The following is a 16,928-nucleotide window of genomic DNA, read 5'->3' on the forward strand; positions in this document are numbered from 1 at the left end:
GACAAAATACAACATGGTTTTACAAAAGGTAGATCGTGCCAAACCAACCTAATCTCCTTTTTTGAAAAGGTAACAGATTTTTTAGATAAAGGAAATGCAGTGGATCTAATTTACCTAGATTTCAGTAAGGCATTTGATACCGTGCCACATGGGGAATTATTAGTTAAATTGGAGAAGATGGGGATCAATATGAACATCAAAAGGTGGATAAGGAATTGGTTAAAGGGGAGACTGCAACGGGTCCTACTGAAAGGCGAACTGTCAGGTTGGAGGGAGGTTACCAGTGGAGTTCCTCAGGGATCGGTTTTGGGACCAATTTTATTTAATCTTTTTATTACTGACCTTGGCACAAAAAGTGGGAGTGTGCTAATAAAGTTTGCAGACAATACAAAGCTGGGAGGTATTGCCAATTCGGAGAATGATCGGGATATTATACAGGAGGATCTGGATGACCTTGTAAACTGGAGTAATAGTAATAGGATGAAATTTAATAGTGAGAAGTGTAAGGTTATGCATTTAGGGATTAATAATAAGAATTTTAGTTATAAATTGGGGATGCATCAATTAGAAGTAACGGAAGAGGAGAAGGACCTTGGAGTATTGGTTGATCATAGGATGGCTATGAGCTGCCAATGTGATATGGCTGTGAAAAAAGCTAATGTGGTTTTGGGATGCATCAGGAGAGGCATTTCCAGTAGGGATAAGGAGGTTTTAGTACCGTTATACAAGGCACTGGTGAGACCTCACCTGGAATACTGTGTGCAGTTCTGGTCTCCCATGTTTAAAAAGGATGAATTCAAGCTGGAGCAGGTACAGAGAAGGGCTACTAGGATGATCCGAGGAATGGAAAACTTGTCTTATGAAAGGAGATTTAAGGAGCTTGGCTTGTTTAGCCTAACTAAAAGAAGGTTGAGGGGAGATATGATTGCTCTCTATAAATATATCAGAGGGATAAATACAGGAGAGAGAAAGGAATTATTTCAGCTCAGCACCAATGTGGACACAAGAACAAATGGGTATAAACTGGCCACCAGGAAGTTTAGACTTGAAATCAGACAAAGGTTTTTAACCATAAGAGGAGTGAAGTTTTGGAATAGCCTTCCAAGGGAAGCAGTGGGGGCAAAAGATCTATCTGGTTTTAAGATTCTACTTGATAAGTTTATGGAGGAGATGGTATGATGGGATAATGGGATTTTGGTAAGTAATTGATCTTTAAATATTCAGGTAAATAGGCCAAATCCCCTGAGATGGGATATTAGATGGATGGGATCTGAGTTACCCAGAAAAGAATTTTCTGTAGTATGTGGCTGGTGAATCTTGCCCATATGCTCAGGGTTTAGCTGATTGCCATATTTGGGGTCAGGAAGGAATTTTCCTTCCGGGCAGATTGGAGAGGCCCTGGAGGTTTTTCGCCTTCCTCTGTAGCATGGGGCATGGTTAACTTGAGGGAGGCTTCTCTGCTCCTTGAAGTCTTTAAACCATGATTTAAGGACTTCAATAGCTCAGACATGGGTGAGGTTTTTCATAGGAGTGGGTGGGTGAGATTCTGTGGCCTGCACTAAAAGAAAAGGAGTACTTGTGGCACCTTAGAGACTAACAAATTTATTAGAGCATAAGCTTTCGTGAGCTACAGCTCACTTCATCGGATGCATTTGGTGGAAAAAACAGAGGAGAGATTTATATACACACACACAGAGAACATGGCTATGTAGACTCCCTCCTCAGGCCCTTCGTTACCAGCACTCCCAGCTATCTTCGAGACACCACCGATTTCCTGAGGAAACTACAGTCCATTGGTGATCTTCCTAAAAACACCATCCTAGCCACTATGGATGTAGAAGCCCTCTACACCAACATTCCACACAAAGATGGACTACAAGCCGTCAGGAACAGTATCCCCGATACTGTCACGGCTAACCTGGTGGCAGAACTTTGTGACTTTGTCCTGACCCATAACTATTTCACATTTGGTGACAATGTATACCTTCAAATCACCGGCACTGCGATGGGTACCCGCATGGCCCCACAGTATGCCAACATTTTTATGGCTGACTTAGAACAACGCTTCCTCAGCTCTCGTCCCCTAATGCCCCTACTCTACTTGCGCTACATTGATGACATCTTCATCATCTGGACCCATGGAAAAGAAGCTCTTGAGGAATTCCATCATGATTTCAACAATTTCCATCCCACCATCAACCTCAGCCTGGACCAGTCCACACAAGAGATCCACTTCCTGGACACTACAGTGCTAATAAGCGATGGTCACATAAACACCACCCTATATCGGAAACCTACTGACCGCTATTCCTACCTACATGCCTCTAGCTTTCATCCAGATTATCCCACTCGATCCATTGTCTACAGCCAAGCGCTACGATATAACCGCATTTGCTCCAACCCCTCAGACAGAGACAAACACCTACAAGATCTCTATCATGCATTCCTACAACTACAATACCCACCTGCTGAAGTGAAGAAACAGATTGACAGAGCCAGAAGAGTACCCAGAAGTCACCTACTACAGGACAGGCCCAACAAAGAAAACAACAGAACGCCACTAGCCATCACCTTCAGCCCCCAACTAAAACCTCTCCAACGCATCATCAAGGATCTACAACCTATCCTGAAGGACGAGCCATCGCTCTCTCAGATCTTGGGAGACAGACCAGTCCTTGCTTACAGACAGCCCCCCAATCTGAAGCAAATACTCACCAGCAACCACACACCACACAACAGAACCACTAACCCAGGAACCTATCCTTGCAACAAAGCCCGTTGCCAACTCTGTCCACATATCTATTCAGGGGATACCATCATAGGGCCTAATCACATCAGCCACACTATCAGAGGCTCGTTCACCTGCGCATCTACCAATGTGATATATGCCATCATGTGCCAGCAATGCCCCTCTGCCATGTACATTGGCCAAACTGGACAGTCTCTACGTAAAAGAATGAATGGACACAAATCAGACGTCAAGAATTATAACATTCAAAAACCAGTTGGAGAACACTTCAATCTCTCTGGTCACTCGATCACAGACCTAAGAGTGGCTATACTTCAACAAAAAAGCTTCAAAAACAGACTCCAACGAGAGACTGCTGAATTGGAATTAATTTGCAAACTGGATACAATTAACTTAGGCTTGAATAGAGACTGGGAATGGATGAGTCATTACACAAAGTAAAACTATTTCCCCATGGTATTTCTCCCTCCCACCCCACCCCCCACTGTTCCTCTGATATTCTTGTTAACTGCTGGAATTAGCCTACCTGCTTGTCACCATGAAAGGTTTTCCTCCTTCCCCCCCCCTGCTGTTGGTGATGGCTTATCTTAAGTGATCACTCTCCTTACAGTGTGTATGATAAACCCATTGTTTCATGTTCTCTGTGTGTGTGTGTATATAAATCTCTCCTCTGTTTTTTCCACCAAATGCATCCGATGAAGTGAGCTGTAGCTCACGAAAGCTTATGCTCTAATAAATTTGTTAGTCTCTAAGGTGCCACAAATACTCCTTTTCTTTTTGCGAATACAGACTAACACGGCTGCTACTCTGAAACCTGTGGCCTGCACTGTGCAGGAGGTCAGACTAGATGATCAGAATGGTCCCTTCTGACCTTAGTATCTATGTCTGGTGTTCAAAAATGTATTTTCATCTGGTAGATATTCAGATGGTGAAAAGCAAACTTTTCCACAGGCAAGTGGAAAATTTATTTATACTTTTTACATGTACTTACACATTTTCTGATTAATCGTCAATTCCATCCAAAAATTTGCCTATCAGTTAGATATTTCTGAGTCCTTAACTTTGATTTCCTTGAGCAAACTCTTGAGCTCCTTACTTAGATCTTACTAGGTGTGTGCTTTGGCAAGTCTCATTAAAATCAATGAATAATTAACATGAGTTAGCTGAAGTCAAGAGGAGTTTACCTGAGGAAGGAGCTTTGGATTTGGTCCAGTAACCTAATTTAATCACCCAATATCATGCTTCTGGAACAAAACAATCCAGACTCAGCTCCATTATGTTCTGGAGCCTTCTGGAACAGAGTCTTGTCCTCAGACCACGCTATAGTGCTATATTTCCTTTAAGAAATGGTACATTCAGGGATGGGCTTACATAACACTTTTGTGGCCAACTTCAGAAAAGCCAGACTTTCTGAACTGCAAAAGCCTATCTCCTGAATCTACAGTGAGAAAATATACTGTGTACAGCAAGTACTTTTGATATAAAATAACGAATAAATTGCCTCTCTGGGCTCTTGATTATAAAAGTCACAAAATAAAATTAGGAGCACATCATGTGTTTTCCCCTTCTCCACCACAGAAAACACCCAAACATCTCAACCAGGTGTAATGCAAAAGGACAAAAAAAAAAACCCTTTCCTTAAAATATATTGTCCAAAAATCTTTTTCAGACAGAAAGATGTGATATATCCCAAAGCTAGAGATGAATAAATGTGTATATATAGGAGTCAATGGGATACTGTGTGAGCGTAAGGGTTCATGTGTGAATCTGTTTGCAGCACTTCATCCTGGGATCATAAGAATCCTAGATAAGTATCTAGGATCAAAGAGAATGACTTCTGAAACAAGGGAGCTGCCTTAGAGTATTCAGAAAACTTCCATCATATGCCTTTTATAGTTGGTTTGTATGACTGCTACAACCTGAATTACATGGAGCAGCTAGTATTTTCTCAGGCAGACGACTACTTACCCTGGAACCATACCAGTTGTTCTGATTAAATGAACTAAAATATATATTTTTAAAAGTTTTCTCATAAATGTGATTTTGAAATATTTTTGTTTCTGTGTTTCTAAGGTCAGTTTTACTTTGATACACGTCTGGAAAGTAACCCTGGAGCAAGTCAGAGAGAGGATGAAAGAGTCCTCAGTGTTCATGGACAAAAGCATAGAGTTACCAGGTAAAATGGACCAGTGGTGTGTGGGAGGGGGTGGAGTATATACTTTATTTATGCAATTTACTTTGTTTTAATATTCTGTATTCAATAAGAGACACTTCAAAGATTTAGTGGGTTAAAACTATGTATCAGTGGCAAACATGCTGGAGATTAGAACAAATTCAACAATTTAAAAAGTGTTTGGTTGCAGTAATAGTTGTCTTAAACAATGTCAACTGAATTGTAGAGTAAGTTGTCCAACGGTTTGCGACAGCTTGAATTTGTTGATCTTGCAAGCCTCATTGGTTTTTCTAGTTTGGGAGGCATTTTAACTTGTTGGATATTGTTGTTTGTAGCTGTCTAATGAATGGGCTTATGGCTCAGAGCATTAAATAGGTGCATTTTTCGTTAGTTTTGTTAGCAAATAAATGCATTTAAAAAAACCTCCATTTCTCCTCCCATCCTCATTTCATCACTGGCATTCTACTTGCTTCAGGAATCCAATTTAAAATTGGTCTGCTTATTTTATACAAACTTTCAAGCATTTTGAGATACCATTTTTATGAAAGATGCCATCCAAAATAAGGTCTCAGTACTATCATCAGGTTGGTGTGGGTGAACCTCTTGTACGTGTACACAGCCCCAGTAACTGCAAAGGCAGCCTCTGCAAACATAAGGGTCAACCTACCCTGTCAGGGTTCCCTCCCACTCTGAACTCTAGGGTACAGATGTGGGGACCCGCATGAAAGCCCCCTAAGCTTATTTCTACCAGCTTAGGTTAAAAACTTCCCCAAGGCACAAAGCCTTTGTCCTTGGACAAGCTGCCACCACCAAGTGATTTAGACAAAGAATCAGGGAAAGGACCACTTGGAATTCCTATTCCCCCAAAATATTCCCCCAAGCCCTATACCCCCTTCCTGGGAAGGCTTGAGAATAATATACCAACCAAACAGGTAAACTAGATTCTTAAAAAAACAGAACTTTATTATAAAGAAAAAAAAAGTAAAAGAAGCACCTCTGTAAAAACAGGATGGAAGGTAACTTTACAGGGTAATCAGATTCAAAACACAGAGGATTCCCCTCTAGGCAAAACTTTAAAGTTACAAAAAACAGGGATAAACCTCCCTCTTAGCACAGGGAAAATTCATAAGTTGAAAACAAAAGGTAATCTAACGCGCACTGCCCTGTTTATTTACTCTTTTTGCAATATTGAGACTCACTCTAGGATGGTTTATAGGAGAAGGAGTTTTCTGACCTGGTGCTTCTCTGCTTCCCAAGCAAACACACAAACAAAGCCTCCCCCCACCCCAGATTTGAAAGTATCTTCTTTCCCCATTGGTCCTTTTGGTTAGGTGCCAACCAGGTTATTTGAGCTTCTTAACTCCTTACAGGTAAGGAGGAATTCTAGGCTACCCTTAGCTGTATGGTTATGACACACCCAGATTTGATTGGAGTATGGTGGCCTAAAGTTTGAATGTTTTCTTCATGAGTTGTTTTGCTTTTTGTTTCAGACAATACAAGAAAGATTACAGGCTAGAGTCAGCCACTGGTACTATTTCCTGCTGGTCATTACGTATAATTCCCTAAAGAAAAACACTTGGGGAAAGGAAACAGTAAAATTATGATGTTTCAGACACTTCTGACTTAATTTCACCTATACATAATAATCTTATGATTTTCTTTCAGCTTTGCTTGCTAATATATATATATGTATATATATATATATGTCAAAAATAATTTTACCTCTGAAATATTGTTATTATATTTAATAATTGGGAACTTGGATTTGCTTTTTATGTAATTTTTAAAGGGTTTATAGTATATTTGGTTATAAGATATATTGAAAATGTATGTAAATGAAACCGGAGGTGAACTTCAAGTAAAGAATAAAACAGTGCAACATTGGACAAAAGAAGACATGCTCTATGATGAACAGTTTCATATTTGGGAGTAAGGATGAACAGTTACATCAGCTAATCAAATGTGTTTGAAAACAAAGGTTCAGTAGCACTGAGAAGGGGTGATAGTGCTGTACTAGAGGTGCAATACAAGAAATACACTAATAATCGTTTTCTAAAATGTACGTTCATGCTTTTATTTTTGCTTATAATTCATACTGTTGTCTCATTGCTAAATGCTTCCTAGCACATGAACTAAGTATAAGAGTAGTATTTCCTTTAGCAGTTCTCTCATATCGATTGAATTGTGGAAGAAATACAAGCTTTGCTGAATTTCCTCTGTTTGTAAGTTAGTTTTTTAAACAATGTTCAAAAATTGTGATATTTGCAGCAATAACACGAATGATGACAGGTTATCTCTTACGAATCTATAGTAGAGGCTGGATTAATAATTTAGGTTGTAAATTGTTTTATTTAATCAGATTTTAAACCTAAGTTCAAATTCCTCCACCCTTCTAACTTTCAGGAAAAAAAAAATCATCATTTTTCTGGTTTGCAATCTAGCATGGATGTTTGCTGGCAAAGTTTGATATGATGTTTCACAACTACTGGAAGATGTTTCACAACTATTGGACATGTTAAAATAAGGCATAATGTGTAAGGGTAACATTTTCAAAAGTGTCTAGTTACTTGAGTCTAAGGCCTATTTCCATTAGGACTAAATACCTAAGTCACTTTTGAAAATGAGACATAGGCTCCTTAAGTCACTTAGAAACTTTTGAATATTTTACCCTAGATCTTCTAACTATTTTTGCAGAGATATTTCAAAATCATCATGTCTTTAGAATTTCAATCCGTACAGACCCCTGAACCCAAAAATACTTCGTCATGAGCCAGCATTTTTCTTAAAGTTTGTGAGAGGCAATGTTTCCATTACATACAAAATATAGTCAATCTATAGCTAGATTTCACATATCATTATTTTAAAATCATTTATAAAAAGAGAGAGAATTTCTAGACAAAAACATTGATACAAATAATTTTGTAAACAGATATAATTTTAGGTTCAATTTTTTAATAAGCGTACACACACAGTGATTGACTACCATTACCTGAATTGCTTGTGCAATCATGATAATATGCACAAAATGGACCATTACATATCCAACAGCATGCAGTTGGTCAGAACAGACCACCAAACTACTGAACACAACACTCACAATTTATCATACTGTAAGTATACTAAAAATATAAAGAATGGGATATATTGGGACTAACCTCAGTGCATTATGTAACATTGATACTAGTTCATACTGGAAATATTATCAATTGACTTATTGCAAATACACTGCTCCCACTCATATATGGGGCACCTAGCAAAACACAGACCCTCTTCCACTTTAACTGCCTGATGACAGCAAGAAACACCAATATCCATAGGTGTAAATATATTATAAGAAAATGGGGACCTGGGGGAGGCAGCAAAGAAAAGAGAAAATTTTGTTTGATGCAGAAAATTAAAATAAGTCCCACCCTTCTCTTGTCTCCATGTACTGATACATCTGCGTGCTCTCTCTCTGCTCTGATATCTCCTATTTCCCTCTTAAAGCACACTGAACCAGCTAGTAGTGGAGTAAGAGTTGAGTGCAGTTGTGGGGAAACTGCTCAACAATTCTCTGCCCCAAGGTCTTTGTGAGGTGGGCATAGTCATCTTCAGCAGTCCCCTGCCGAGGTAGTTCTTTCCTATGTCTCATAGACCAGGGAATGAATCTGTAATAACAACATTTTCCTGGGAAAGGGTTATCATGCTGCTCCAGGTTAGTCAGAGACAGCTGAGAGGTTCTGAGGATATGCTCACACCTGACAACTCAGCCACAATGAGCTGATGAGACATGCATTTTGCCTAGATTGAACAGGAAACTGAAGATATGGTTGGGTCCCACGTTGCCTTGTGCCCCATAATTGCTCAGGCTGAGTGGGTGGGTGCATTTGGACACTATCAATCTTTCCAGTCCAATACCTGAGAGAAAATGTTAGGTTTTTTCCTCAGCCTAATAACCGTTAACTTGTAGAATCAAAATTCTGAATCAAGCAAATTTAATATAAAATAATCTTTTTTGTTTCCACGGCTGACTTCATTCTTTCCCATTTCTCTTCTTGTCCTCCATTTTATTTTTCTATAACTTGATTTTCATCTTTTTTCCTTCAGTTTTTATTACAGTCCATGTGTGCCCTCAGACCCAGATTTCTATTTCAATCTTTAAAAATGTTTCCATTATTTTTACTATTTATAACCCTCACTGTTAACAATTTGCACCTTATTTCTAACCCAGTTCTGATCCCCTCACCTGCCATGTGCGCATCCTCAGTGGAGTCCGTATCCCACCTCACCTCGGACACCTGCATCTTTGCCCTGTTCCCGCCAACTCCCTCATCTCCCATGCCCATGCCCATGCCCTCACCCTGTTCTCCCCTCTCCAGCCCCCCATACCTCACCACACTCCTCTGGCCTGGCCAAGTTTTTCCCTCCCCTTTTGACCTCTCACCTCACATGCCCACGTTCTCCCTCTTGTCACATGCCTGTACCCTCACCCATTCCCCCCATCCTCTTTGCTTGGCATGCCCTCGCTTGTTTCTCCCCCCGCAAGCCTCTTTCACCAGGCATAACCTCTTCCCCTCTCCCAAGGCCCTTGCATGCACTCACCCTCACCTGCTTCCTCCCTAACTCTTTCACCTCTCAAGCCCTAATATGCTCTCCCTCGCCTGTCTCCCTGCCCCCACACACCTCACCTGGCAACACCCCTCCCCACTCTCCTCACCTTGCATTCATTTGCCCTCACCTTCCCCTGACACTCAACAACACACAACCCTCTCTTTCTCTGTTCCCTTTCTCCCACGCTTGCTGTCTTCCTGCTGCCATTAGTGGGTGAGGGGTGGGGGCGATAACAGATATCTCGGGCAGCTCTATGCAGTGTCCATGCAGCACTCCCTGCAAGGGAGAGAAAATGCTGCTGCGGTAGCTTCTTCCTTCCTGCAGGTTAGGCTGCCAGTAGCCTTAGAAAACATGCCCCCCGCCCCACATAGCGGCAGGGGATCATAATTTAGCTATGGGGGAACCTGATTCTGCTCTTGTCCTGGTTTTACAGTGGTGTGACTGCATTGGTTCACTGTAGTCGTCATGCCTGTTTTACAGAGTGCAAGTTTTAACACAAAGGGGGTCAGGCAGAAGAACAGAAGGGAGGGGTGGGGTTATTCATCTGTGCTGCTACTTCTATTTTTTTCACTGGCCAGAGTTGTTAGAGGCAGAATCTTTGGGTTGTGTGGCAGCCCCCTTCTTCCTCCCTACATGTTCCTAAAAGTTACCTCTTCTCCTTCAGTCTAACTAGAGAAGGGAAATTTACCCTTGACCTACTTTATAGACTAGTATATGGTTTAGTGGGATTTTCAACTGCATTCCGTTTATCTTTTATCAGCCTTTATAGCTGATCTGATTAAAATTTGACTCTTAGCCATTAATAAAATGAGTGGAAATTCAATGGCAAAAAACTACATTAACGTTGCCTATGCAACCTTAACTCTGTTCTCTTTAAGCAATGCCCCAATACGCCCTGTTAACACAAATACCTGTACACTGCCAACCCTGTTGCTTAAATGTACTCTTTTCACCCCATTTTACACCCATTCACTCTCCCCCACAGGATTCCATCTAACACTAATAAAGGCCATTTTCTTTTTTTTTATTGGTGCATGCATGCTGTTCTCTATTTGTCTCTCCTGAAGATTTAGTGGTTGCTGTCCATTACCTTAGATAAAACTTGACACACTCAGACTGTTTTGACCTGCATCACATCAACAATTTGATCTCTAACTCTGTGCAAAATAAAATAAAATAAAATAAAATAAACTCTTTGAAAAATTGCTATTTTTTCCAATGCTTATATCACCACAAACCATAGCTCAAATGACCCCAAATTTGGGTCACTAACCCTACCCTGCACCCTCCTGAGGCACACCAAACTTCAAAGGACTCCAACTAAGCATGTTGCTTTTAGAGGACTTAGAAAGTTGACCTTTAAATAGAAGTGGTGATGCAACCTTAATTATAGTGGCACTGCCAAGTCAATGTTCTGGCCAAAAATTAAATATTAACTTTTGGAATTGCAGATATGCTATAATTAAGTTTACATGCTACTCTAATGTTATCAAGTCTGAGTGGGATAAGCCTACACATCTGTTTGTTGACATTAACTGTAAACCTGTATAATCTTTGCAATAAAATAGTTTTTTTTAACATGTCTTTTAAAATAACTGAGAGGGTCTACTTTTCCTCTGACCCATGCACTTAATTTCCATTAATCTTAATGGCATCTACACATGCATCAAAAAGGGGATGAACTGCAAAATTAAAAGTAAAATACTGAGTTGAGAAACAGAAAAATGTGATGAACCTGCCATAGGACCTTTATAACAACTCTGTTGCGTCTAAGCATCCAGAACTAGAGATGTCTGGAGAACAATGACAATTCTTTTTGTGACAATTTTTGAGCTTTCACAATTTGTTTTCATTCCATAGTAGAACAAAACCAAAATCTTTTGAATGTTCTTGCAAAATAGAATTGTGTCAAAACAGCTGTTTTCACATAAAAAAGCTCAGCTTTTTGATTTCTCGCTCTCCCTCTCTGGTCAGAAGTGACCGGCGAGGCTGGGACCTCAAAAACCTTCTTGACAGAACCACCATCAAAACAGACACTTTTCCACAAAATGGTTCAGCATTGATAAAACTGATATTTTGATGAAAATTGATATTTTGATGAAATTTAAATTTTTGTTAATTTTTTTAAGACTCCAAGATACATTGTGGACAAAAGTTACTTTTGTGGTGATTCTGCTTCCTTATAGTGCTCACCCCTAAAAACTTGCCAATTTTATTTTACTGGTGGGTAACTAAAACAAGGTTTTCTTATCATTAGCAATATTCCTTATCTCGCTATTAGAAATAGCTAGAACACTGCATATACTGTTGTGACCTTATTTATCAAAGCCAAAAAATTGGCAAATAGAGAAACTGTGCACCCAGTGAAGAAGCATGTAGCTTCTTTACTTCTGATCTCCCATTTTTCATTACTAAGATTACCGTGAAAACAGAATAGATCTTAAGGATTCTCCTGCTCTGGGGTTCATCTTCTTACTCCTACTCTTTTGGGAAGTGTTCATTTTAACAGAACGTGCAAAATATTTACAGCACATGACAAAACTACTTTATTGTTGCATTTTGCTATGAATTAAAATGTAGGCCTATTTTTGAGCTGCTCTAGTGGAGGCTGGGTCACATTCAGAGGTTGATGAGCCTGATATAGATTGGCTATCGGAACTGAATTTTTCAGTTCAGATAATAGTGATTCATGCTTTAAAATCCAGAGTTCCCAGGTTCAAACCTTATTGCCAATGACCCACCCAGGAATGTGATGGTACACCAGTATGCTGCACAATACAATCAAGTACAAAAATAGTTCTACAAAGTTATGAATTCTCTTGAAATTAAGGTCTGGTCTATCTGATCAGAAGTGTCAGATGCTCTGTTATTCTGCAAATAATTCATTTACCTCATATTCTGGAATCTATGCCTTGTTGGATGGCAGTTGGAATGACTGAAGACAGCAAGTTTTGAAGCTTTTATTTAAACCTTTTGAGACTCAAGTACTTGAATTAAATGTTTTTTCTATATTTACAGAGAGGAATTATAAAGCTTGTAAATGAATTTAATTAAAAAAATCTATACTTGGTTTATGTGATGAAATAGAATGATTTTGTAGATATTGGTTGCGTGATGCCTGTTTAGGCAAACAGAACAACTATTTTGCATTGACGAACTGATCACACATAAACTAGCCGGATTCACTAGAATTGGTTACGTGACAGTATTGCCAACCAACACACCAATTCTGTAAGCTTACTATAATTTAATAAAAAGAAAAGGAGTACTTGTGGCACCTTAGAGACTAATAATTTATTTGAGCATATGCTTTTGTGAGCTACAGCTCACTTCATCAGATGCATTAAGTGGAAAATGAATTTTCCACTGAATGCATCCGATGAAGTGAGCTGTAGCTCATGAAAGCTTTGCTCAAATAAATTTGTTAGTCTCTAAGGTGCCAGAAGTACTCCTTTTCTTTTTGCAAATACAGACTAACACGGCTGCTACTCTGAACCCTATAATTTAATAGCTGATTATTAGAAAGCATAACTCATTCAGAAAAATGCTCTCTAAACACACATCTGAGGATTAATTTACAGTTGTGTCAAATATATTGGAAACAATATAGTCTGTGTGAACTCCATCAATCAGCCCTGCTCCATTGTTATGAACAAACCAGCAAGGGATATCAATGCCATGCTTGGGATCTTTTCTGTAATCTTTCTGCCAGCCCCTGAAATAGAAAACGTATAACTATGTAAATAACAATGCACAAGCTACAAGTAGATAAGGTAATATTTTCTAAGGACTTGATTATAATTTACCTAGTTACTGTCAGTTTATTGTTTTTGATCATAATTGTAGCATCTGGTTTCTTGGGGTCAGACCCAGGATGGATTTCAAGTATATTAAAGTCAATGTGGTGGAAAAATTGCCCTAAAAATGAGAAACAATATCAACTGTTAACATTTCATGCCTGTAGTGTGCATTTAAAAAATCATTTACGCTCCTACGCTGATTTTTCAGGCTCTCCTAAGGATCTAGGTATACAGGGCCAAATTTTCAGTAGAATGTCAAATATGCATCCACACAATTTGTGAATACACTGATTTTGCATAAGCAAATACTAACTTTCAGGCCAACTTAAGTATTCTCTGTTTTGTATTTTGTATAATATCTATTTAATAATAATTAATAATCCTTTACTCTTCTACAGTATCTTCCAACCATCTTTGTCTACATTTTCAGTGACGTTTGTTAAAGGAAGCCAATCTGGGCATACAGCTTCATGAAATGTGATTAGTACTATGCAAAAATGGATGGGGTTGGACAGAGTGCTGTCTAGTTATGCAAATCAAATCTTCAAAAAGATGTTTCATGTACAAGACCATTTTGTTTGAACAGCTGTAGATCCTCACAACTGAACAGAGAGTTGCCAATAATTATCTTTAAATTATTTGATTCATGTAAATTAGTTTAGGGCTGCTTCGATTAGGGATTTTATTTCAGCCCCCTTTCTCCATAAATTGTGTCCTAACTCAAGCGCTCACACAGTAAAATTTCTCTCTTTTAATCTCTCTTTAGATTTGTTTTCTGTTCAGTTGCATTGGTTGGAAGTCTCATCCAAGCACCTACTGCTTTTATTCAACAATAAATACATGTATTAGGAAGCTTGAACTAAACTTGAAAATGATTGAGCTCAGAAAACTGTTTGGTATAAATTTCTGAATTCCAATTGCATGTGCACGCTTTTGGCAGAATTTGCTGCTGCTGCTTCTACATTGTGTTGCACTGTTTGTGTAAAACTATTATATGGCTGGTGTAGGATAACTAGTGCGTTTTCACAAATGTTAGATAACAAACAGACATAATTGTAGTTTATTTAATAAAATACAAGGCCAAACTCAGTGGTGATATAAATGATACTGTGAGATACATGCCAGTGAGCTGATATAAACCAGGCTATGTCAGTGTGCCTGTAGGATCCTGTCACTTAAAATACCAAAGGGATGGTAGCAAGAACAGCGAATAATGCCCTATCTTAGTGATTTTCAAACTTTTTTTTCCAGGGACCCAGTTGAAGAGAATTGTTGATGCCTGCGACCCAATGCGGGGACTCAGGGCTGGGACAGTGGATTGGGGTGCAGGGCTGGGGTGCAGACTTATCTCTGGCGGCTCCTGGTCAGCAGCGCAGCTGAGGTGCAGAGGCCGGCTTCCCACCTGTCCTGGCACTGCAGACTGCAATGTGCCCTGGAAGCAGCCAGCAGCAGGCCTGGCTCCTAGGCAGAGGCGTGCAAGCAGTTTCACGCGACTCTCACCAGCAGGCAATGGGAGTGCAGAGCCGGTGCTCAGGATGGGGGCAGTGGTGTGGGACCTGCTGCTGGCCGCTTCCAGGGCGCAACACAGCGTTGGAACAGGTAGGCACTAGCCTGCCTTAGCTGGGCAGCACCGCCGATGGGACTTTTAATGTCCTGGTCGGCAGTGCTGACCTGAGTGACCAAGTACCTGATGTGCCGCGACCCAGTACTGGGTCACGACCTGAACTTTGCAAAACGCTGCCCTACCTTATCTGACCTCCTACTGTTAGCATTTTCTTGCTGTCGGGCCCCACTGGCCTGTAAATTACACCTCCTAACACAGTGGCATACCAACATGTAATTTACATCACCATTGATGATTTTTTTTCAGATTCCAAATATAGGTGCAAAAAAATGGTGAGGCTATATCTGTAATAGTTCATTACCCTTCCACGATCAGCAAACTCACTGACTTATTAGGAATACAAGCTTGTTACCCTCAACCTAAACCTGCAAGGGAAAATTGGCAGGAGTTTACATAATTCTTGAACACACAGTAGTGCTTCCAACAGATAATGCATCCCAGTAAAGATATTACACTGGCAGAAAATATGATTCAGTGGTGCTGTGCCTTTAAGTATGCAGCAATGCTCCAAAAAGAGCCATATTTTTGGAGTTTAATGTACCCACCCTACACCATATGTCATTTGAAAGCTTATTTTATTTATGTTTGATGAGGTACAATGTGGCACTGTCAAGTGGTGCCATAAGCCTGTAAGTGAGATAAACAATGGTATCCAAAATGTGTGTGTCATTTTTTCACAGTTCCAGCAATACTGCAACATGACTACTACTACAGTTTTTACTGTCTAAATTAATTTCAACACCTTATTGTGGTGTTTATTGGTTAAAGCTACCACACAACAATGTATTGCAAGATATTTAATGCTTTTGCATGGGGAAGTTTTTTTTTTTTCAGAAATGATTAATCTGTTTAGCATGTGGCAAAAATGGCAAATATCAGCATTTTGCAGTATACTAATATTAAATGTTTTCACATCACATATTATTAATTATCAAAGTATCTCACAAGTGATTATAATAGTTTATTTTCAATTGAAATTTGCTGAGCAGATCAGCCTCACTTTGAAGGTTGTTCTCCAGTATCAGTAGATTGCATGCCACAGTTTGTGCTGCAGAGTGGGTAGATATAACTGTACATGAATTCCTAATATAAAGCTTTTGTCTTTGTAGCTTTTTAGTTCAATTTTTAATTCAGTGACACTTATGCACAGGTCAGTATTAGTGTTGGAGATGACAATACACAGCTATCTACTGGACTTCTATCAAAGTGCTCAATAAACAAAAATGGCAATTTTGATACTAACATATAGATCTAATTTAGCACACTTCTGTATACTTGTACAAAGTGAAAAATAGTGGGTATTAGTGGTGGTAATGCTAACAATGCTGCTTTGGGAGTTTTATCTCTATGGGGAAGTTACAGTACATGAAGACATTGAGGACATAAGGACCTTAAAGCTTACATCAAAGGAAAAAGTTCTCCACAAACTTTGAAAAATGTGTTATTTATCAAGAAAATCAAAAGAATGCAAAACTGTCAAAAGCCACCAGTGCTGGACAGAATTCTGGGATGCTGGGATCAGAAGCCAGGAGAGATGAATTGTATTGGCTACTACTGAATGAGACTCTGAATCTGATCAGAGAGCATCATATTCACATGGTTCTATAGCCACCAGAGAAAGCTCATACTCCAGCACTGGGTCCTGTTGCATAGTTTGCTTGAGACAAAAAACACACAAGAAAGACAAGAAACTTCATAAAATAGAAACGTGACAGAGCAACTAAACTAAGGAAAGCAGCACTTCAAAGAGGAGCTGATCACATGTTGCACAGAATAGCTATGGCAGACTTGATTGCTAAGATTATCACTCCAATCTTTCTTTCTTCCTGCTTGAGTAAACCAAATCTTACATCTCTAGTAAACTAAAACCAACTAGTTACACTGCAACAGTACAATCACCTTATCACGCTGCATTTTATCAGCTCATTGAAGAGATAGACAATGATCTTATGTACAACAAGAAGGCTCTTCTCCTCTCCAAGCTGCTACAAA

General features: G+C 39.4%; 2 protein-coding genes across 2 annotated transcripts in view; one reads left to right on the plus strand and one right to left on the minus strand.

Moving 5' to 3' along the window:
• Positions 1 to 6,582, plus strand: part of LOC119858807 (inter-alpha-trypsin inhibitor heavy chain H4-like) — a 43,540-nt gene extending 36,958 nt beyond the window's left edge. Inside the window, 2 exon segments of the mRNA XM_043518611.1 lie at positions 4,823 to 4,925; positions 6,413 to 6,582. Coding sequence (XP_043374546.1) covers positions 4,823 to 4,925; positions 6,413 to 6,488 — 179 coding nt within the window. The 3' untranslated portion in view covers positions 6,489 to 6,582.
• A 6,403-nt stretch (positions 6,583 to 12,985) lies between these two features.
• LOC119858598 (inter-alpha-trypsin inhibitor heavy chain H3-like) overlaps positions 12,986 to 16,928 on the minus strand; it is a 43,501-nt gene continuing 39,558 nt past the window's right edge. Inside the window, exons 21-22 of the mRNA XM_038409584.2 lie at positions 13,319 to 13,430; positions 12,986 to 13,227 (exon numbers count right to left, since the gene is read on the minus strand). Of these exons, the coding sequence (XP_038265512.1) occupies positions 13,083 to 13,227; positions 13,319 to 13,430 (257 nt within the window). The 3' untranslated portion in view covers positions 12,986 to 13,082. The remainder of the gene's footprint in view (positions 13,228 to 13,318; positions 13,431 to 16,928) is intronic.

Source organism: Dermochelys coriacea, chromosome 7, assembly GCF_009764565.3.
Source record: "Dermochelys coriacea isolate rDerCor1 chromosome 7, rDerCor1.pri.v4, whole genome shotgun sequence".
NCBI lineage: Eukaryota > Metazoa > Chordata > Testudines > Dermochelyidae > Dermochelys > Dermochelys coriacea.